The sequence below is a fragment of the Orycteropus afer genome, unplaced genomic scaffold, assembly GCF_000298275.1.
Source record: "Orycteropus afer afer isolate SDZICR_OR568_19922 unplaced genomic scaffold, OryAfe1.0 scaffold00569, whole genome shotgun sequence".
NCBI classification, from domain to species: domain Eukaryota; kingdom Metazoa; phylum Chordata; class Mammalia; order Tubulidentata; family Orycteropodidae; genus Orycteropus; species Orycteropus afer.
Genome location: NW_006922156.1, coordinates 253,915 through 278,092, shown reverse-complemented (window position 1 = coordinate 278,092; position 24,178 = coordinate 253,915). Strand labels below are relative to the sequence as shown.

The following is a 24,178-nucleotide window of genomic DNA, read 5'->3' as shown; positions in this document are numbered from 1 at the left end:
AGAAGGGATCATTTCCTGGAGAAGGATATCATGTTTGGTAAAGTGGAAGGTCAGTGAGGAAGGGGAAGACCCTCAATGAGATGGACTGACACAGTGGCTGCAACGATGGGCTCATGTATAGCAAGGATTGTGAGGCTGGCACAGGACTGGGCAGTGTTTTGTTCTGCTGTACACAGGGTAGCTATGAGTTGTAGCTGACTCAACGGTACCTAACAACAACAACAGTAACCTAAAGGTTGGTGGTTGGAACCCACACAGTGACAATCGGCAGACAGACATGACAATCAGCAGATAGACGTGACAATCTGCTTCCAAAAAATCAGCCACTGAAAACCCTATGGAACAGTTATACTCTTCAACACTCAGGGTCCCCATGAATTGGAATACACTTGACAGCAACAGGTTTGGTTTGGTTTTCATCAGTCTAATATGCCCTCAGAAAACACCATGTGCTGACTGATAACTAAAAACCCCACTGCTGTCGAGTTGCTTCTAACTCACAGCAACCCTATAGGACAGAGTAGAACTGCCTCATAGGGGTTTCAAGGCTGTCAGTCTTTTAGTGTCAAACCCACTGCCATCAAATCAATTCTGATTCACAGCACCCCAAGAGGATAGAGGAGAACTTCCCTATAGGGTTTCCAAGGTAGAAATCTTCACAGAAGCTGACTTCCTCATCTTTCTCCCACAGAGCGGCTGGTGGGTTTGATCTGCTGACATTTTGGGTAGGAGATGAACACTTTAACCACTGTTCTACTAGAACTGAGAGATAGCTACTGCAAAACCAGGAAGAGCCTCCTGTGTCAAGCTTAAGGTGAGAATATGAGGTCTGGGAAGGTGGTCCAAGACCGTGGCTGCTCAGGGAACAGCAGATGGCCAGCTTGCTGGTTACCTCGGCAGAATGCATGGAGTAATTGGGAGGTAGCTTCTCCAAGGCAACTGGAAGACACCAGGATCCCATCTGAAGATGCTCATTTCAGGGAATCGGCAGCCACTAAGAGAAGATGCAAAGAAGAAAGCAGTATTATGACAGCATACATCTCCAGCAACTAGCTTACAATGTTCAACTGCAAATAAACAGTGAGTAGGTATGACCAGGGCTCTGTGGGGCCAACATTCCCGTCAGGTTCTCTGCATTCTAAATTCCCCCTGAGCAGAAGCTTGCAGAGCAAAAGCAGCACATTTTTCTTGAGGGTCAATATTTGTGTGTGTCTGAACACCAGCAACATTTATTCTTCCTTTCCAATATTTTGAATGAAATAACTTTTGTTTTCTCCCTTGGGGTAAAAAGAGCAGGGCTGATAGATGAATTAAGTATATTCAACTTGGAAAGGATGGACCTTGTGCACTTTTGCTGTAAATGAGCGTTCTTTCGACAGCCATCAGACACTAGCTTGCCATTCCTGAAGCCACTCATTTGCCAAGTCAAGACCTGCCTGCTCTTTGTGATAATGTGATGTAGCACACACCACTTCGGACAGGAAGAAAGCAAGGGGAAAGAATGTGGTTGTTTATCTCTGCAGGGGCCTGGAGTGTCAAGAACCACAGGGTGTGTGGTCGAAGAAGTAACTCATGGAATAGCCCAGGAGGCTTTCCATGGAAGTGCCCTGCTTCTGCTGACAGCTGATGTGGCAGAAGGTGAAGACGAGGTGGTGGTGTGCTGTGACCCTCGCCAGAAGCTTACTTTTCACCTCTTCATAAAAGTAAGGAGATATGTTTCAAAAGCACATGGGGCGCAAATCACTTTCAGCATGAACGAGGACTTCTCCGGCTGTGACCTGTGACTCCAGCACCCTCTGCCCCTCAGGATTTGCCTGCCTGGTGTGTTTGGCTGTTCATTTTCCATCATTCAGCTCCTGGGCTGGAAGGCCTTGAGGGCAAGCTTAGGGTTACTGAATACGCTCCACTTACAGAAAACACTCACAAAGCCAAGGCTTCAATAGGAAAATAGCCCCCACACCATGGAAAACCCAACAACTTCATTTGAAAATGGGTTGAGGTCCAGACTCCTTCCGTAACCTCCTCTCTGTCTCTACTCTGAGCAAGTGCACACTCATCCAATTATTTTTTTCTTTTCTTTTTTTTTTTAATTTTTTTAACTTTGTATTGTGATTTGGGTGAACGTTTACAGAGCAAATTGGTTTTCCTTTAAAATTTCATACACACTTTATTTCGTGACCTTGATTGCAATCCCCACAATGTAACAGCTCTTTTCCCACTTCCTCTTTTTATATTTTTCATGTGATAAAATATAGATACCAAAACATTTGCTACTTCAGCCATTTTTATGTGCACAATTCAGTAACATTCACATGTTGTGCAACCATCACTGTGCTCCATCTCCTGGTTATTGTATTACCCTTCACAGAAGCTCAGGAGTCCCTGGGCAGTGCATATGGTTGATGCGCTCAGCTGATCACCAAAAGGTTGGGGGTTCAAGTCTATACAGAGGTACCCCAGAAGAAAGGCCGGGCAGTCTATTTCCAAAGAATCAGCCACTGAAAATCTGACAGAGCGCAGTCCTACTCTGACACACGGGGTCACCAAGAGTCAGAGTCAACTCCACGGCACCTGGTGACAAAACCTCTGTACTCCTTAAGCAGTATCTCTCCACGCCCCCCTCTCTCATCCTGGCGGCCACTAGGAAACTTTGTTTCTCAGAATGTGCCTATTCTAGATATCTCACATGAGAGAGATTACACAATATTTCTGCTTTTGTCAAAGGATTTTGCAAAAAATAAATGAGTGATGCAGAGAAAAGGACATGAATTTACAGCACCTCACTTTATTGTGCTTCACTTTATTGCACTTTGCAGATACTGCATTTTTTGCCAACTGAATGTGTGTGGCAATCCTGTGTCAAGGTGCCATTTTCCCAACATTATGTGCTCACTTCACGTCTGTCATGTTTTGGTCATTCTCACCAATATTTCAAATTTTTCCTCATGCTACTGAACACTGAATAGACTACAGTACAGTGTCAACATAACTTTTATATTCACTGAGCAACCAAAAAGTTGGTGTGACTGGTTTTGTTGTGATATTTGCTTTATTGTGGTGGTCTGGAACTGAAGCGACAGTATCTCTGAGGTCTGCCTGTATTGAATGACCAAGTACCAGAGACTCTGCTTAGGGCTGGATGTACATGCCTCATATAGTCCTCATCCCAAGCCTGGAAAGTGGGTTCAGAGAAGAACTTAAATGAGCCAGTTATCAGGCCAGGATGAAGCCCACTCATCTAACCCTATGTAGACCTCCACCCCCACCTGTGAAAAGTGAATGACAGTGCAGACATTGTTCTATGACTCTATTTACTGATTTAGTAATGAGTACTGCATTCTCCTTGGTCAACTCAAATTTTCCTCAAGTGGGTAGTGAGGCAGGTGTGTGTGGGGGTGTCCAGAAGATGAGGAGAGCTAGGTTGTTTCTGGTCTGCCTCCTCTAGTATCTCAAAGCAAGTTAGCAAAATTATTTGCTTATTCCAAGCTCAAGCTCACTGCCATAGAGCCGGATCTGACTTGAGTTTCCAAGGCGGTATTTCTACAAAAGTAGATTGCCCAACTTTTCTTCTGAGGAGTGGCTGGTGGGTTTGAACCGCCAGCCTTCTGGTTAGCAGTCAGGTGCCTTAGGCACTACACCACCAGAGCTCCTATTTGCTTATTAGACACCTTTAACATCTCTATATCATACTAGAAGGTTTTAGAAAAGTCAAAACAACATTAGGGTTTTGAAGATTTGTTCTCCCTTCATTCTTAGATTGCGCATCTGTAACACAGAATCACCGAACTAGCACACAACTTCCTCTGTCCATTAGCCCTGAAGTGACAACATCTGTTGGGAGGAACTGCCCAGAGAATTCAGAAAAGGCAAGAGATAATGAAACAACCTTGGCACACATTTAAAGTTCTTAATATACTTACTTATTATGGTAATTGATGGGCTGTGTACACTTCCTACAGAAATTCAGGCCCACTGGGCTTTCCGAAGATGACCTGTCACCAAAAAAGAAAGGACTGAATTAACAGTTACATTTGGGTCTATCAAATCCTCTGGCATCAGCCTAACTAGGATGTTCTGGTCTCAAAGAGTTATAGCTTGTAAGTCAAAAGCACTGGGTTCTGCAACTGGTCCAATGACACCAGTGCAGAAGAACTAGTTATGAAGGGCAATCTGATGCACCAAAGACCTACAGTAGTGACCAAGGGCCCCAGGTGCATAAGGCTAGAAAACCAGGCCCTCTACAGTCTGTCTCACCACCCAACAGGTCAACGCTACAGGCAAAACCACATACTTCTGCCCTCAATGACGGATTCCTGGTCCAGGCTCTTCTCCCTCCAAATACATGGACCTGGTTGCTTGGGGGAAAACTGGTGCTCACATGTTTGTGCTCCTTAGAAAAAGCTCCTTGGGGCTGATGCACCCCTAAAGGCATATGATTTGACAAGAGGGCTCACCTTTGGGGAAAGAACTAAAGAACTGTTTCCTCCAAAGGAGGTCTCCGGGTGGTACAAATGGTTTGCAGTCAACTATTAACCAGTGGTGCTGTGAAAGAAAGGCCTGGTGATCTGCGTCCATCAATATCACTGTCAAAATCCCGTGGAGCTCAGTTCTACTCTGGAGCACACAGGCCATCATGAGTTGGAATTGACTTGGTGGTAACAGGTTTGGTTTGGGTTTTCCTTCAGCTGAAGTAATCCCCATGCTGGGTGAGTAGAGGACAGGCTGGGGTAGGGGGGTAGGGGGGTAGGGCCCCTCTTCCCCGCTGGGTAGATACCTAGGAGCAGTTCAGGATTGCACAACTACACCTGGAAGCCCAGGTGATGACCTGCCGGAGTCGGGAGCAGAGAGAACCAGGAGTCCTCTTGCAGCCACTCATTTCTTCCCCACAACCATTGCAAGAAGACATCTTGCATCAAGAAGGTAGGTGGGGTGTTTTTAGCTGATGCTGGGTTGGCCCTTACTCATGATGACCCCTGTGTGTCAGGAGAACTGTGCTCCTTGGGTTTTCTTGGCTGTAATATTTACAGGAGCAGACTGCCAGACCTTTCTTCTGTAGAGCCGCTGTATAGGTTTGAACCACCAACCTTGGGTTAGCAGAAGATTGTAAACCAGTGGTGCCACCCAGGATCCTATGGTGGGATATTAGGAAGATGGTAAAAATCAGGGGAAAAAATGTAAATATTGAAGAATGAAAGCACTGGGAACAAACCACCTCAGGAGAAAGGTGTGTGAACTGAATCCCATGACAATGGGAAATGGTCATAGCTCACCAATGTCTCATTTAGTGGGAAATGGTCAAAAAGGACAAATTCTGGAACTGTTGATTCCTAAGACAACATTACATTGCTGTGTATTTATTATTAGGAGGTCTGGTAGCATAGTGCCTAAGGCACTTGACTGCTAACCAGAAGGCTGGCAGTTCAAACCCACCAGCCACTTCTCGGGAGGAAGATTGGGCAATCTTACTTCCGTAGTGATACCACCTCGGAAACCCAAGGAGGGGTCACTATGAGTCGGGGCCGACTCGACGGCAGGTAACAACAACAACAACAGTGGTGCAGTGGTTAAGCACTAGGCTAGTAATCAAAAGCTCAGTAGTTCAAATCCAACCAGCCCCTCTGAGGGAAAAAGACATGGCAGTCTGGTTCTGTGAGGATTTATTGCCTTGGAAACCCTATGGGGCAGCTCTACTCCGTCCTGCAGGATCCCTAGGAGCTGGAATTGACTCAATGGCTATGGTGGTGGTGATCTTATTTAACCTGTATTTTGCCTCAGGATGAAGATCCATTCCTCAAAGGTGCTAAGGTGGTGTGTTATTATCACCGGACAAGGCTTTCTTCTTACTTGGGGGTGGGTGGGGCTGGGTAGGTGTGTTCTGCAGCACATATCCAGAAGTCCATTCAACATGACTGACACATTGAGCCCTTCTCTCTGCTTCTTAAGCTCTTGGGGGCATGGGATTCATAGGCTGGCGGCAGGGGAAGATTGCACAGTGTTTGTCAGCCCTGTATAATGATCCGCATTCCCAGAGTTTCACAGCCCACCACGGAATAAGTTAGGAAAGAGACTTTCAATGCGGACCACCTCTGTTTCCTCATCAGTATCCTGGGGACAGCGGTGGACTAGCTGCAGCATTCCTTGACGAGTAGAGCAGAGCTGGAATACACACTCTGTGTATTGATGTGAGGCCCTGGGTGGTGCAAACATGCTCAGCTGCTGACCAAGAGACTGGAGGTTCAAATCCACCCAGAGGCGCCTCAGAAGAAAGGCCTGGTGATCCACTTCCAGGATAATCAGCCACTGAAAACCCTGTGAGCACAGTCCTGCTCTGACATGTGTGGGGTGGCCACAAATTGGGGTTGACACGACAGCAAGTGGAACAAAGTACACTGATGAGGACTAGCTGTGGGCTGTGTGAGTTCACCAGGCAGTCCAGCCCACCCCGGTTTGAGGAAACGCTTATTTCCCTCTTTACCAGCATTGCGTGGCTAGCATCCTCTCCGCACATGAACTGGATCTTGAGTGTGATGTTCTGGGCAGATGCCAGCTTGTTGGTAAAGTTCAGCTTCTGTGGGTAGACATACAGGAGGTTTCTGGAAAAGAAAAGATAAAGAACCAGTGAGCAAGGTCGAGGGTTTATTTTAGCCACGCTCTTTGATGAATGCCAAGGTCTACACTCTTGGGGCGGTGGGGGATGTGGGGGGATTATTTTGAACAATTTTTCCTTTAGGAAGTGAACTATTTTGGAGGAGTGAGCAGGCGATTGCTGATTGCTCCTCATCGGCTTGCAGCCCCTGATGATGACCAGCAAGGCCCTCTTCTGTGCTCTGGTGCAGCCGACAAAGGCCTCGGGTTTACAATGTGGGAATCGGCCTGAAGGAAAATGCACCCAGCTCATTTTCATTTTCAGCTAAATTTCAACTAAATGCATGGCCACAGGGGACGGCCTAATTCCATCCCTTCTGGTTCTCTTTCTTCTTCTCTAATCCATTCCAATGGAGCAGTTTCAATTGTCCACTGGCAAAGCTTTCTGTACTGGCTTAGCTTCATTTTCTTATCTTAGATGAGGGTTGACACTTCCAAGTCCCATTGAGCTACAATAATAATGACGACACCAACAAAACAATACCAATATGAATACTGCATCCATTTACTGAACAGCTACCCATCAGCCACTTCTCGGAAGGAAGGTTGGGCAATCCTACCTCCGTAGTGATACTGCCTCGGAAACCCAAGGAGGGGTCGCTATGAGTCGGGGCCGACTCGACAGCACATAACAACAACAACAACAACAAGCTAGATACTGGGCTAAGCATAATTTGGCTTATTTTTCTTTCTATTTGCATTATTACCAGTATCTTCCATTAGAAAGGGGCCCTGGTGGCACAGTTGTTTAGTACTCAGCTACTAACCAAAAGGTTGGTGGTTCAAAACTACCAGTTGCTCTGTGGGAGAAAGATGTGGCAGTGTTTCCCTAAAGAACACAGCACTGGAAGCCATATGGGTCAGTTCTATCCTATCCTCTAGGGGCATCATAAGTTAGAATTGACTTGATGGCAGTGGATTTGGTTTGGCTTTGGTTCTGTAAATATTGATAGCCTTGGAAACCCTGTGGGGCAGTTGTACTCTGTCCTATAGGGTCACTATGAGTGGAACTGACTCAATGGCAATGAGTCTACTAGAATGGAAGCTCCATGAGAACAGGGATTTTTGTCTGTTTTATTTATTAATATGTCCCTGCAGCTAGAATAGTGACTGGGACATAGTAGATACTAAACCAATATTTGTTGAATAAAGGAATAAATGCCTCTATTTTGATAAGGCGTAGTGCCTAAGCCATTTGACTGCTAACCAGAAAGCTGGCAGTTCAAACCCACAAGCCACTCCTCCTCAGAAGGAAGGTTGGGCAATCTACTTCCATAGTGATACCGCCTCGGAAACCCAAGAAGGGGTCACTATGAGTCGTGTCTGACATGACGGCAGTGTGTTTGGTTTTTGGTTTTTGGTTTATTCCTGATGTAAAGAATTCAGTAACCATACTAGCAGGACACTGCCCCTGAGCCCAGCAATGTTCCAAACACTTTTTATGTATTAATTCATTCAGTTCTTATCATGATCCTACCAGGTAGGCACTATCATCATCATCGTCATTCCCACTTTGTAAATGAAGAAAAAATGAGGTATTGAAATCCACTGCCACAAAGATGGTTCTGACCCATAGCGATCCTAGAGGACAGAGTAGTACTGCCCCCATAGGGTTTCCAAGGCTGTAAATCATTACACGAGCAGACTGCCACATCTTTCTCCCATGGAGCAGATGGTAGGTTTGAACCACTGTCCTTTACAGTAAACAGTCCAGCACTTAACCACAGATTCAGAGATGTTAAATAACTTGCCCCAGATCATGCAGTTAGGAAAGGGCAGAGTCAGGAACTGCAGCAGGCGGCCTGGCTGCAAAGCCATCCTCTTCACCACCATGCTGTGTCCCCAGCTAGGGCTGCTACAAAAATGCCAAGACTGCCTTTCCACACTGGGTTATTCTTTGTGTGTGCCCCAACATTTGTTCCTTTGTATCTGATATATTTCACTCAGTGTCATGTTTGCAAGGTTCACCCACGTCATGTATGTATCAGGACCTCATTCTCTTTATGAAGTTTTATGAGTAACGTTCCATTGTTTGGATACACCACATCCTGTTTATCCATTCATCTGCTGATGGACATTTAGGTTGCTTCCACCTTTGATCCTGCTGTCTTGTGCTTGTGTGCTGGGTAGGGAATGGTTTTTTTGGACCAGGGTTTGCATAATCCATAGATTAACCCCATTGTTCTTGCTCCCACAATACAGCAGTGACAACACTAATAACTATGACCCTGGATGAGACAGAAAGAACAGCTGACTAGACCTGCTTCTGAGGAGACACAGTGCAGACTGCCCACATAAATTATTGAATGTTGATGTACAAAGAGAGGGGGACCAGGATCGATGGTTTGAGCCTAGCAGCCACTCCATGGGAGAAAGATGAGGAAGTCTGCTTCTGTAAAGATTACAGCCTTGGAAACCCTGTGGGGCAGTCCTACTCTGTCCTCTAGGGGCACTATGAGTCAGAATGGACTCCATGGCAGTGGGTTTCAGGTCACAAAGTGAAAGTGCCAGGAAGGGCCCATTGGAGTGTCCTTGTAAACACCAGGGATGGGGGTTCATCCTCACAATCCCTCTTCCACTCCGGTAGGGGATGTGAGATGATAGCAGACCATTTAGAATTGGAGTAATCCTCAGAGCTAAGTAGGAACTACACCAGGACAGCTGGTACTGGGAACCAGGCCTTATATCATATTCCACAGTCCAGCTTTACTTTCAAAGTTTCACATTTTTATTTTGTCATCTACCCAGTAGCATCTTGGAAGAAAGGCCTGGTGATCTACTTCAGGGAAAAAACAGCCATTAAAACCCCTATGGAGCACAGTTCTACCCTGACACACGTGAGGTCACCATGAGGTGGAATTGGCTTGATGGTTGGTTAGTGTATTTCACAGACAGTATTCATCATCATTAAAAGCAAAGATACTTATTTCACTGAGTGTCGCACAGCCTCATGTAGGCTCCGTCAGGTATCAAGCTAAGGCTGGTTCCAGTCCAGGTCACAAGCTAAGGCCTCACCACAAGCCAGCATTCCCAGTGGGTTCCACAGAACCCCAGTGTTTTGTAAAACATTACCACGTGTGTAGAGAAGGTGTGGTGGCAGTCCCACACTGCTGGGAAAGACCAGGCTGAACCAAGATAAACAGGCGAGTGTGCTGTGAACCTCTTATGACGCTGCTCCTTTCCCCACATGTTCTGACCTCACACCTCACTGTATTTATTTATTGTTTCATGGTGAGTTTCACAAGCTTAATATTCTGAGCAATCAGTTACAGAGCTTTGTAATAAACCTTTCTGACTTCAGGAAATTCTACACCAAGACAGGAAAAGGAAAGCACAAGGTTTCTCTGGTAAAGTGTTGTGCACACTAACGAATGGCCTCAGACACTCAGGGAGAGAAAATCATCCTCAGAATTATCAACAACTCAGGAGCCATATTCTTTGTGTCCAAGTTCAAAGGCCACGGAGGCTAGTCAAATAGCATTGCTGTGTCTCACTTTCCCCCAGTCTCTCGAGGCTCAGAGAGCTTCAAACACGTGACTCACTGCTTGTACTGGGTGGCTTGTGTGTTGCTGAGATGCTGGCAGCTAAGCCACCGGTATTTTAAATACCAGCACAGTCACTCATAACGGACAGGCTTCAGTGGAGCTTCCATCCCAAGACTAGGAAGAAAGACCTGGTGATCTATTTCTGAAAATTAGCCAATAAAACTCTACAGATCACAACAGAAGACAGTGCTGGAAGATGAGCACCTACATTGGAAGGCACTCAAGACGCACAGTGGCCATAAGAACGGATTTGAGCAGAGAATGATGGTGAAGATGGCACAGGTCCAGGCAACACTTCCTTTTATTGCTGTGTTAGGCTGGGTTCTCTGGAGAAGCAAAATCAGTAAAGCTTATATAGAGAGACGGAGACAGAGAAATTTTTCTTAGGAAAATGGCTCACACACTTATAGCAGCTGGCAAGTCCCAAGTTCTTGGATCAAACATCAAGCTGGAGGCTTTTCCAAACTCACACAGCTGCAGGGGCTGACAAGCTCAAGGTTGGCAAGCAGTGTACCAGCTATGGACTCCGATGAATGACAAATCCAAGATCACCAAAATACAGATCTCAGCCTACATTGCTGTCTCCTGTCATTTCTCTCCAGGATTCCTGAGATGCTGTCCTAATCGGTCTCCCGACTTCTACACCAGCCACTGGACAATCTACTCACCTGCATGTCCCCAGGGCTTTCAAAACTGAAAACAGGTGTGTCAGTTCCTGTAAAGGTTTCCCAACTTCTTATCATAGGTCCTTCATAGCCTGGCCTTTGACAACTTCCCTGACCTTATTATATTCGTCTCTTTCTCCCACTGGCCACTCTTCTGAACCTAGAACATTCCAAACCTGCCCCAACCTTGGGCTTTTGTCCCTGCTGCTTCCCTGGCCTGGAAGAGCTTCCGCTCAGTTCTCGAAATGAATGGCTCCTTGTCCTTGCTTGGGTTTCAGCTCAATGTCACATCTTACTAAATCGGTCCACTTCCTTCTCTCTCTTATAATCAGCTAGATAGATAGATGATTATGAAAGTAAGATATGTGTATTAAAGTTATACATCCATTTTCCCCATTGTGAATAGTTATAAAGTACTGAGAAGTATAAAGAAAAAAATAGCGACCACTCAATATCCCACAGCACCAAGAAAAATCACTGTTAAAACTTAAGCATATTTCCTTATATTCTTATTTTTCCTGTACATTAAACCATTTTTTAAAATCATACCATATATAGAAAGCTATCTCAGGAGGAAGGTTGGGCAATTTACTTCTGTAGCAATACTGCCTCAGAAACCCAAGGAGGGGTTGCTATAAGTTGGGTCCGACTCAATGGCACACAACAACAATACAAAGCTTTATCTTATTTTTATGTCACTTAATCTTATTCTATCAAAACTATTTTACAAAATATTCTTAATAAATATGATTCTGATGTTCACATACTATTCCATATTATTAATGTGCCATAATTTATACAACTAAAAAAAAGAAACCAAACCCACTGATCCTGACTCATACCAACTCCTCCTTGGGTTTTTGAGGTGGTATCACTACAGAAGTAGATTGACCAATCTTCCTTCTGAGGAGTAACTAGTAAGTTTGAACCACCAGCCTTCTGGTAAGCAGTCAAATGCCTTGGCCACTATGCCACTAGACCTCCCTCTATACAACTATCCTCCAAAAAAAAGAAGTATTTAGGTTATTTCTCCTCCTCCCTTTCTTGCAATTACAAAGCTGGGATGCACACTTTATAGATATATCTCAACCCTCTGCAAAGCCATATATTTTGAGGGGAATTCCTTTAAGTTCTATATAATTTGAAGTCCCTGGGTGGTGCAACAGTTAAAGGGCTTGGCCGCTAACTGAAAGGCTGGCAGTCAAGGTCACCCAGAGGCACCTCTGAAGAAAGACCTGCCATCTACTGAAAAGTCAGCCACTGAAAACGCCATGGAGCACAGTTTTACTCTGACACACATGGGGACACCAGGAGTGAGAATCAACGTGATGGCAACTGGATTGGTCCATGTAATTCTGTTTCCTCAAGTGTGAATTAATTGGATTAATGGGAAAGACACCAGCCAGCCTTTCTTCCTGCTGTATTTGAGGAATAATGAGCCCGAGTGAGTTCAAGTGGTTTGATGAAGCTGGACGGGAGGGGCTGGGGAAACCACAACAGCAGTAGCCCTGCCAGGCTGGAGGACCCTGGGAGCAGTCACCACACTTCTCTTTACTCCCTCCACAGGACACTGCCAATCTGCCCCAAACCCCTATACCAGTACACAATTGTGCACACTGACCCGTGTTCGAAAAATAAGAGTGAAGAAAATCAAAGACGCATGGAATTAATTAGTCCAAAGGGGCTAACAGACCATGAGAACATCAGCCTATACGATCCTGAGACTAAAAGAAACAGACAGTGCCCAGCTATCACTGCTAACTCAGAAAGGGATCAAAATTGGAGTTCCTGGATAGAGTGGGAGAAAAAAAATGTGAAGTAAAATTCAAAGATACAAAAAAGGCCAGGACTGCTGCTCAGAAACTGGTGCAACCCCTAAGACAAAGGTCCCTAGGTTACCCCTTGGGAATTAGACTCACTCCTGTGGCTAAACTCTCAGTCAAACAATGGACAGGCCTATGAGCTGAACAACCAGGGAGATGCACTCTTTAGAACAATCAACCATGGGCGATCAGAGGGGCAGCATTTGCACTTGGAGAAAGCTAGCAAGGCAGGAATGAGCAGGCAAGAAGGACACAGGGAAGGGGAACCACGGGGAGGTAGTAGTAGGAGAGCTGTTATGCTGCAGGCAACAAAACCAGTGTAATAAAACATGTATGAACTGCTGAATGTAAAATGAATCTGCTTTGTAAAACTTCACCCAAATCACAATAAAAAGTAAAAACAAAACAAAAAAAGGTGTTGAATAGCTGGAGCCCCTCTTAGTTGGCTACTAGAATCCACTTTTCAGTGATTCTATGCTTAGAAAAGATTTAGTAAGAATGTGCTTTTTTTTTTTTTCCTAAATGAGAAGAGATCGGAACCCTTTTAATGCACATTTCAGAAATCCTGCAAAATCCACCTCCTCATACTCTATTTTCCATTTCAGTCAGAGCGCTTTATGAAAGAATTAAGTAATGTCTATAGTGCTACAGATGTGTGGGAAGTAATGTGTGGTGAGGGGCATGGGGGAAGTGGGGTGAGCATAGTCCTGGGGTGCTGGGAAGGAGGATAACTAAATTAGTCTCAAAGGCACCATTCCTTAGGGTTTTTTAAAAAATGTATTTCATTATGACCTGTAGGAAAACATTCTTAATATCAAAATAGCCTCTTTGGAGTTGATCCAATCTCCAACTAAGTATACACACTTGGGAATTTCTAAAACTATAAATCATTTATCTTTGGTCCTAGTTTTGGCTCTATTAATGGAGCTACTTAAGGGCTCACTCCTAAAGAGACTGCAATAGGCCAGATGAAAGATGACCAGGATGCCAGAGAGTACCTACCACAAACATCTCTCCTCCTCCCTTAAAACAATACAATTTTTAATGAAAGCCCCCTCAATGCCAAATGAAAATGAAATGAATGACTCAATAATATCTGACTTCATCCAAGGTCTAAAATTCAAGACTAAAGATACTGTTTTGATGCCAAATCTGAACCACAGAGCATTTTCAAAAACCACCAGACAGAGTTGGCACATGCAGGCTGACCTCAGAGGCCACCTGCTCCTTTAACAGACTAAGGCGACACATTTTTTCTGGGCTTTGCAAATAGTTTCCTGAAACAAACCTGCCAGCAGACAAAAACACATGGACATGGCCAACACAGTTCCAATTTTTGCTGTTGCTAAAGCAGATTTTTCCCCCCTTTTGGGCACTCTTTTTTCAGTCCTCTACACATTCAAACCACAATTCATCTGTCAGTGTGTGATCCCGTGGGGCCTGTACTTTGCTGTGATACTGGAAGTAATGCCAGCAGTATCTTAAATACCAAAAGGGCACCCATGGTGGACAGGTTTCAGTGGAGCTTCCAGACTAAGACAGACTAGGAAGAAGGACATGGTGGCCTACTTCTGAAAAAACTATCTACTGAAAACCTTATGAACAACAGTGGAACATTGCCTGATATGTTCAGGAAGCACCACAAGATGAGCCCCTCAGGTTGGAAAGCACTCAAACACAACTGGGGAAGAGCTGTCTCCTCAAAATAGAGTTGACCTTATGATGTGGATGGAGAAAAGCTTTTGGGACCTTCTCTTGCTCATGAGGCATGACTCAAAATGAGAAGAAACAACTGCAAACATCTATTAATAATTGAAACGTGGAATGTATGAAATATGAGTCGAGGAAAACTGGAAATTGGGAAAAATTAAACATAATGCATAAAGATCAACATCCCAGGCATTAGTGAACTGAATGGATCGGTATTGTCCATTTTGGTCTACTATGCTGGGAATGACAAATTGAAGAGAAACAGCATCATATTCATTGTCAAATAGACATCTCAAGATTCATCCTAAAGTACAATGCTGTCAGTGACAGGATAACATCCATTCACACACAAGGAACACCGTTAATATGACTATTATTCAAATTTATGCACCAAGTACAGATGCAAAAGGTGAAGAAATTGAAGATTTTTACCAATTTCTGCAGTCTGAAATTGATCAAACATACACTCAAAATGTATTGATAATTACTGGTGATTGGAATGTGAAAGTTGGAAACAAAGACAAAGGACCAGCAATAGGAAAATATGGCCTTGGTGACAGAAATAACCCTGGAGATAGCATGATAGAATTTTGCAAGACTAACAACTTATTTGTTACAAATATATTTTTTCAACAACATAAAGGCAACTATACATGTGGACCTCACCAGATGGAATACAAAGGAATCAAATAGACTACATCTGTGGAAAAAGACAATGGAGAAGCTCAGTATCACCAATCAGAACAACAGCAGAACAGACCCATCAATTGCGCATATGCGAGCTCAAGTTGAAGCTGAGGAAAATTAAAACAAGTGCAGGAGAGCCAAAATACGACATTGAGTATAGCCCACCTGAATTTAGAGATATCTCAAAGAATAGGTTTGATGCACTGAACACCAATGAACAAAGACCAGATGAGTTGTAGGATGACATCAAGAACATTATACATGTGTCATGAGACAAAGTGTATGTAACTGCTGTATGGAAGATGAATTTGCTCTGTAAATGTTCACCCAAATCACAAAAAATTTAAAAAATAAATAAAGGAGAGTAATTATATTAAAATTAAGTTATCAAAATATTTTTTTAAAAAATTATACATGAAGAAAGCAAAAAGTTGTTTAAAAAAAAAGGAAAGAAAGAAAAGACCAAAATGGACGTCAGAAGAGACTCTGAAACTTCCTCTTGAACATAGACCAGCTAAAGCAAACAGAAGAAACAATGAAGTAAAAGAACTGGATAGAAAATTCAAAATGGTGGCTCAAGAAGACAAAGTATTATAATGAAATGTACAAAAATCTGGAGTTAGAAAACCAAAAAGGATTAACATGCCCAGCATTTCTCAAGCTTAAACAACTGAAGAACAAATACAAGCCTTGAGTTGCAATATTAAAGGATTTTATGGGCAAAATACTGAACAATGCAGGACACAGGAAGCATCAAAAAAAGATGGAAGGAATACACAGAGTCACTACCAAAAATGATTGGTTGACATTCAACCATTTCAGAAGGTAGACATGATCAAGAACCAATGGTATTGAAGGAAGAAATCAAGCTGCACTGAAGGGTTTGGTGAAAAACAAGGCTCCAGGAAATTGATGGAATACCCATTGAGATTTCCAATAAACGGATGCAGTGCACTCATAGATCTATGCCAAGAAATTTGGAAAACAGCTACTTGGCCAACCAATAGAAGATCCATATTTGTACCCATTTGCCCATTCCAAAGAAAGGCAACCCAAAAGAATGTGGAGATTATAAAAAAATATATATTATTAATATCACACACAAGTAAAGTTTTAGTAAAGATAACTCAAAAATTGCTGGCAGGGAACTTCCAGAAATTCAAGCCAGATTCAGAAGTGGATGTGGAACAAGGGACATTACTGCTGATGTCAGATGGCTCTTGGCTGAAAGTAGAGAAAACCAGAAAGATGCTTACCTTGTTTTATTGACTATGCAAATAATAAATTATTGATAACATCACAAAGCATGGGACTTCCAAAACACCTAATTGTGCTCATGAGGAACTTGTACGTAGACCAAGAGACAATTATTCAAACAGAACAAGGGATGCTGTGTGGCTTAAACTCAGGAAAGCTACCCATCAGGGTTGCACCCTTTCACCATACTTACTCAATCTGTATGCTGAGCAAATAATCCACAAAGCCAGACTACATGAAGAAGAACGCAGCATCAGGACTGGAGGAAGACTCATTAACAATCTGCAGCTGAGATATGCAGATGTCACAACCTTCCTTGCTGAAAGCAAAGACAAATGGAAGCATTTACCAATGAAGATCATAGCCTTCAATATGGATTACACCTCAACATAAAGAAAACAAAAATCCTCACAACTGGACCACTAAGCAACATCATGATAAATGCAGAAAATATTGAAATTGTCAAGAAATCAAGCAACATATTTCATTGGGCAAATCTGCTACAAACAACCTCTTTAAAGTGTTAGAAAGAAAAGATGTCACCTGCCCCAAACCATGGTATTTTCAATCTTCTCATATGCATATGAAAAAATGCATATAGTATTTTCAATCATCTCATATGCATGCAAAAGCTAGACAGTGAATAAGGAAGACTGAAGAAGAACTGATATATTTGAATTATGGTGTTTGCAAAGAATTTTAAATATACCATGGGCTGCCTGAAGAATGAAAAAATCTGTCTTCAAAGAGGACAGAATGCTCCTTAGATGTGAGGATAATGAGGCTTTGTCTCTCGTACTTTGGTCGTTTTGTCAGAAGGGACCAGTCCCTGGAGAAGGACATCATGCTTGGTAAACAGAGGGTCAGCCAAAACGAGAAAGATGGGCAAAGGACATGAACAGACACTTTACCAAAGAAGATGTTCAGGCAGCTAACAAACCCATGAAGAAATGCTCACAATCATTAGCCATTAGAGAGCTGCAAATCAAAACAATGGGATATCATGTCACCCCAGCAAGAATAGCAAAGTTCAACAGGACAGAAAACAACAAGTGCTGGTGAGGGTGTGGAGAGATTTGAACTCTCATACACTGCTGGTGACTCTGTAAAATGGTACAACCACTGTGGAAAACAGTATGGAGGTTCCCTAAAAAGCTGGAAATAGAAATACCATTTGATCCAGCAATCCCATTACTAGGAATATATCCTAAAGAGGTGAGATCTGGGACAGGGATACATACATGTATGCACACCCATGTTTACTGCAGCACTATTAACCATGGCAAAGAAATAGAAACAACCTAAGTGCCCATCAACAGATAAATGGATAACCAAACTATGGTACAGACACACAATGGAATGCTATGCAATATTAAAGAATAATGAAGAATTAGTGAATCACCTCATAATATGGATGAACTTGGAGGATATTATGATAAGTGAAATAAGTCAATCACAGAAGGACAAATATTGTATGAGTCTATTATTGTAAAAAGTCAAGGAAAGTTTTACTTGGGGAAGGAAATTTTCCTTGTTGATTACCAGAGATGGGAGAGGAGGGGAAAGGAAGGAAAACAGACGGATAACTAAGAGATAGGCTTGATATGGGCGAAGGGAAAAGCAATGTAACTAAGGAAACCAGCACAATATCACTAAGGAAAAGGAAGATGTGGAGAGATGCACAAGAGGTATAAGCAATAAAGGCAAATACTACTGCATACACAGTACTACACTGTCAGTAACCAAAAACTAAACCAAACTCACTGCCATCGAGTCGGACCCGACTCATCGTGACCCCTCCTTGGGTTTCCAAGGCAGTATCACTATGGAAATAGATTGCCTCATCTTCCTTCCGAGGAGTGGCTGGTGGGTTTGAACTGCCAGCCTTCTGGTTAGCAGTCAAATGCCTTAGGTGGATACATAGGTAGACAGGTATGGATAGGCAAATGGGAAGATACTCACAACCATACATAGGTTTGGCAGGCGATATTCCTACATATGTATGAATCTATCATTGTAAAAAGTCATATATGTATATGCTATAAAAGTGTCCATGTGCAGTTTAAGCATAACAGGAGGGAAAGTTAGGGTAATTTCTTAGCCACGAATAAGCACCTTAAGGGAGTGGGTTGCTGAACCTATGGGCTGGGGACCATGGTCGCAGTGACCATAAAGCTCAACCGGCACAACATGATATACAAAAATATTGTACCCTTCCAGCTAGTAGTCAAACACTTTAACTGTTCGTACCACCCAGGAACGTCTAACTTGCAGCAGCACCTCCCTATTACTATTTTAATACTGTCTCACCCATGGAGGCCACAGAAATTCTTCATATTCTCTTAGTTTTGTAAATGAGGCAGAATTGGTGAATAAAATAAGTATAGTGTACAAGCCAAACACACACTTATACACATCCCAAATAAAGACCTCTCTCTCTTTCTCTCCCACTCACCATCAACCAAAAACCTAACCCATTACCGTTGAGTGGATTCTGACTCATAGTGACCCTATAGGACAGAGTAGAACTGCCCCACAAGGTTTCCAAGACCACCTCATTGCTCTCCAACAGAGCAGCTGGTAGATTTGAACTGTTGATCCTTTGGTTAGCAACTGAGGGCTTAACCACTGCACCTCCAGGGCTCTTTGATGCAATATCCCAGGTCACCCTCCTCATTGCATCTTCCAAAACAGTGCCTGACTTCTAAAGCCAGTAAACCAAAAACCAAACTCACTGCCGTCAAGTCGATTCAACTCATAGCGAACCCTCCTTGGGATTCCGAAGCAATATCACTATGGAAGTAGATTGCCCAGTCTTCTTTCTGAGGAGTGGCTTGTGGGTTTGAACCACCAGCCTTCTGGTTAGCAGTCAAATCCCTTAGGGACTGCGCCACCACAGCTCCCCCTAAAGCCAGTATTCACTAATAAAAGAAGGTAGAGCTAACAAGTTAGAAGAAAGCCCTTTGCAAAAAATGGCACCAGAGATTTCAGGACACTGAAATAGCTTTCAGTTTTTCTCAGTCCTGTGCTTCACGGGCAAATAATAAAATGCGTGTTCTACTTCAATATGCCACGAATCCATCCATCTATGTTGCAACTCTAACAGCTAAATGTGTCCATACCTAGAAAGTGAGAGAATTGTGCCCTCTAGTGGCAGAATGTTGCACTTTTGTAAAACCTTCTACAAGGGTTGCTAATTAGCTCTTTCAAGACCAAATTATTTTCTGCCTTGAATTTGTTGTTGAAACCATGTGTTTTCAGTAATGGAAGCCATTTTAAATGAAACGAAAAACATTTTTTTGAGGTAATATGATTTTGATACATGCATATGTCCCAAGGGGGTCTCTGATTCTAAGGTTGGTGTGATGAGGCCTGTTAGATTCAGTTATACAGGCCCCCACCAGATGACAGCAAACACTAAAAGTAGGATAGGAGCTTCCGTCAGTGGCAGAAAATGTAGATGGGCACTATATGTCCCATGGGTCATGAAAAGGTTAACCTTAAATAATTGGCTTCCTCCATATTTTTTCCATTCTAATAATAATAATAATAATAATAAACTAATGATAAAATAATAATAACAGTTTTTTTAAAATCTAATAATAAGAACTCAGTCACTGAGCTTTGGAGCAAGGCATCAGGACAGCAAGGACTATACTCTCGATACTAAGTATTCTTGATACTTGAAACCAAGAAGCAAAGTCGAGTAGTGGTGGTGTTTGCCGTTAAGCTGATTCTGACTCATAGCAATCCCACAGGACAGAGTGAACTGTTCCATGGGGTTTCCAAGGCTGTCATCTTTACCAAAGCACAATGCCACATTTTCTCCTGAGGAGCAGCTGGTGGGTTTGAACTGTTGACTTTTCGGTTAGCAGCTGACCATTTAGCCACTGCACGACCAGGGCTCCTTGCAAAGTCAAGTACTTGAACCAAACTCCCTGCCGCTGAGTTGATTCTGACTCATGGTGACCTGACAGGACAAAGTAGTATTGCCCCATAGGGGTTTCTAAGACTGTAAATCTGTACAGAAGCAGATTTCCAGGTCTTTCTTCTATGGGGCCACTGAGTGGGTTCAAACCACCAACTTTTTGGTTAGCAGCCCAGGGCTTTACACCACTGCGCTATCACCATGTAGAGCTGCTCTTCACGATACGGTGTTCAGCAAAGAAGTCAAAGTGCAGAAGAATGTGCAGATTATGCTGTAATTGTGTGAAACCCAACCAGTTGCCTCCAAGTCAATTCCTACTCATTGTGACCACATGAGTGTGAGAGTAGAACTGTGCTCCACAGGGTTTTCAATGGTTGATCTTTCAGAAGTAGCTCGTTGTGTCTTTCTTTCGATGCATCTCTCGGTGGACTTGAACTACCAACTTTTCAGTTAACAACTGAGTGCGTTAACCATTTGCACCACCAGAGATTCTGTATTTGTATTAAGAAAGGAAAACAACATGACTGGATCGGGCTGTATAGACACAGCCTACCTCTGTAAAGACACACATGAAACTAATCAAAATGGCTGCCTCCCAAGGCTGGTCTGGAGGGCTGCAGGTCAGGAGTAGTAGGGAGAATCATGACTGTTTACACTTTTGACCTTTTTACATTTTGAATAGGCTTGTTGTTGTTTGTTGTTATGTGCAATCAAGTCATCTCTGACTCACAGCGACCTCAGGTACAACAGAACAAAACACTGCCTGGTCCTCTGCTAGCCTCATGATCCCTACTATACCTGAGCCCCTCGCTGCAGCCACTGTGTCAATCCACCTTGTTGAGGGCCTTCCCCTTTTTCATTGACCTTCCACTTTATCAAGCATGACATCCTTCTCCAGAGAATGGTCCCTTCTAACAACAGGACCAAAGAAGGTGAGACGAAGCCTGGCCATTGGCACTTCCAAGGAACATACCAGCTACCGATTCCAAAATAAATAAAACTCAAGTGACTTAAGAAACAATACAGAATGAAGAGCTATGATTTTGATAGTGATGTAGAAAGTCATTGTTTTGAGAGTGATTTAAAAAGACAAGAGCCCATCACATCCTAAGCCATCCATGTTAATTAGCAGTAATGCCATGTGCTTACAGCATCAAGGGGCAGTGGTGGTTCAGTAGTAGAAGTCTCACCTTCCATGGTGGAGACCCGGGTTCAACTCCTGGGCAATGTACTTCATGAGCCACACCAGCCATCTATCAGTGGAGGCCTGTGTGTTGTTATGAGGCCGAATGGGTTTCAGCAGAGCTTCCAGACTAAGACAGACTAGAAAGGCCTGGCGACCTACTTCTGAAAACCAGCCAGTATAAGTCCTATGGAATACAACGTTCCAATCCATAACCCATCATGGGGGTGGGCAGCATTTTGTTCCACTGCACCTGGATAGCCATTACTTGGGGAAACAACCAACAATAATCCCTGTGATGCGGGAGATACCCCATCAGGCTGGATACCAGGCTGACTTTGGCAATGCTGATTTCTGGTCTGGGAACAATCAGCTGAAAAGGGGAGGCCTAGAAAACAGCTAATTATTCATCAAAGAAATCATGTTTCGAGGGATAGACTTGTTCTCAGCAAGCACGGCAAGTCTGATAATTGGATAAACAAGGCTCCATAGGCTTTAGGGACTGTGAGAGAGATGCAAAAACACTTTATGTTGGTTTCTCTAATGTAATCACCAGTTAAAGGGCCAGCAAGGCATTGAACAAGATTATTACAACCTTGGCACCTGTGATTCCACACATGCCCCCCATGGCAGATTGGTGAACACCAGGCCAGGCCTTGGCCCTGGACCCTGCTGTTTTCATTCTGCCTCAACCAGCTGCTGGGCCACATGCAAAATGGATCACGAGTTGGTTCAAATATGTTTCTGTGCTCACTTTTTTTTTTTTTTTTTAAATCTGGCCACAGAGAAAGTAATGGCAAACTCAGATCTGGTGGATATTGGTTACCACCCTGATTTTTCCAGCCGTCCTGCCCCTGTCAGAACTGCTGTCTGCCTGGGATTTCTCTAAGCCTCTTACCTAGTCTGTGTCAGGGATCACTAGTCTGGCTCCATGCCTGTGACTTAGTGTTGGACTATCCAATATGCAAGGTAAGCACAGGCTGCCTTGTGCTTACTTACTAACCTGCAGCAAACAGTTTCACATATTTTCAAAGAGTCTGCTTCTAGAAATGGCTGGCATCTGTCTCTTTCCCAACTCCATAGCACCATCCTACAGAATCAAAGCCTCAAATTTGCAATCCCTGACAGGGATGGAAGGAGCCCTGGTGGTACAGTGGTTAAGTGCTCAGCTGCAAACTAAAATGTCAGCAGTGAGAACCCACCAGCCATTCCACAGGACAAAGATGAGGCAGTCTGCTTCTGCAAAGATTACAGCCTTGGAAACCCTATAGGGGTAGTACTATAGAGTAGTACTACTCTGTCCTACAGGGTCACTATGAGTTGGAGTTGTCTCAACAGCAGTGGGTTTCGGCTGGTAGCATAGTGGATAAAGCATTTGGCTACTAACCAGAAGGTCATTGGTTCAAACCCACCAGATGCTCTGTGGAAAGAAGATGGTGCAATCTACTTCTGTAAAGATTTACAGCCTTGGAAACCCAGTGGGGTTTCAACTCGATGGAAGTGAGGCTTTTTTTTTTTTTTTTTCAGTATGGGAAGGAGCCCTGGTGGCTCAACAGTTAAGCATTTGGCTACTAACCAAATGGTTGGCAGTTTGAACTCACCCGCGACTTTGCAGGAGAAAGACCTGACAATCTACTTCTGTAAAGACTACAGCCTAAGAAACCCTATGGGGCAGTTCTACTTTGTCCTATAGGGTTGCTGTCTTAGTGTCTACTGCTGTTATAACAGAAATACCACAAGTGAATGGCTTCAACAAACAGAAATTTATTCTCTTACAGTTTAAGAGGCTAGAAGTCTGAATTTGGAGTGCCGGCTCTATGGGAAAGACTAAACTGGAAGTCTGAGTTCAGAGTGCTGGCTCTAAGGGCACCTTGACCTTGGGCCTCAGCTCTACCTTCTAAGGCCCACTGAAGCAAGCTGGAGACTTCTCCTAACTCATGCAGCTGCTGGGTGCTGAGACTGATGAATCCAAGATCAGCAGGTAAAACAGCAGACTGTTGGCTCACAGGCTGCAAAAGCAACAATCCCAAGACTGGCAGGCAACATGGCAGGTGTAAGTCCAGGAACTGGAGATGAAGCCTCAAATGAATCCTTTCCATATATACTGGAAGCAGGCCACACCCCGAAGGCACCTCCCCTTCAACTGATTAATTGCTCACAGCAGATTCCCCCATGGAGGTGATCACAATCTCATCATGGGGAATAACTACATCACCCTGCCAAGCCACTCAAAATCACAAGCCTAGCCAAGCTGACACACAACCTTCACTACCACAGTTGCTATGAATTGGAATTGACTTGATGGCAAGTAACAATTGTATCCTCCACCCAAAGGTGCCCCGTCATTTATGTTAAAAACACAGGGATCAGAAATTTGAACCCTGACTTTGTTGGTGTAAGTATTCACTGCTTGGCCCAGTGGATGGATTCTCCAAAGTTACAGGTGGATCAGATTTTTCTAAATCAAGCCATATTTCACATTCATGAGGTGACTCCTCTATAAAACAAAGACTTATTCCCGAATGTATCTGTTCTAACAATTTGTCATTTATTTTATGTCCTTAAAAGTATGACACAGAGACAAGGGGCAAAGTTGTGGTCACTGCTTGGTCACAGCCAGCTACCCAGAGCTACCGAGTAGTTGATCCTGCGGGCTTGGGACCACAGTCGCAGGGGACATCAAGCTCAATTGGCATAACATACTATACAAAACATTGTTCCACCTCCTACTTTGG

General features: G+C 43.6%; 1 protein-coding gene across 1 annotated transcript in view; it reads right to left on the bottom strand.

Moving 5' to 3' along the window:
- DOCK8 (dedicator of cytokinesis 8) overlaps nt 1–24,178 on the bottom strand; it is a 193,688-nt gene that overhangs the window by 144,583 nt on the left and 24,927 nt on the right. Inside the window, 4 exon segments of the mRNA XM_042782993.1 lie at nt 893–995; nt 1,576–1,732; nt 3,941–3,992; nt 6,476–6,593. Coding sequence (XP_042638927.1) covers nt 893–995; nt 1,576–1,732; nt 3,941–3,992; nt 6,476–6,593 — 430 coding nt within the window.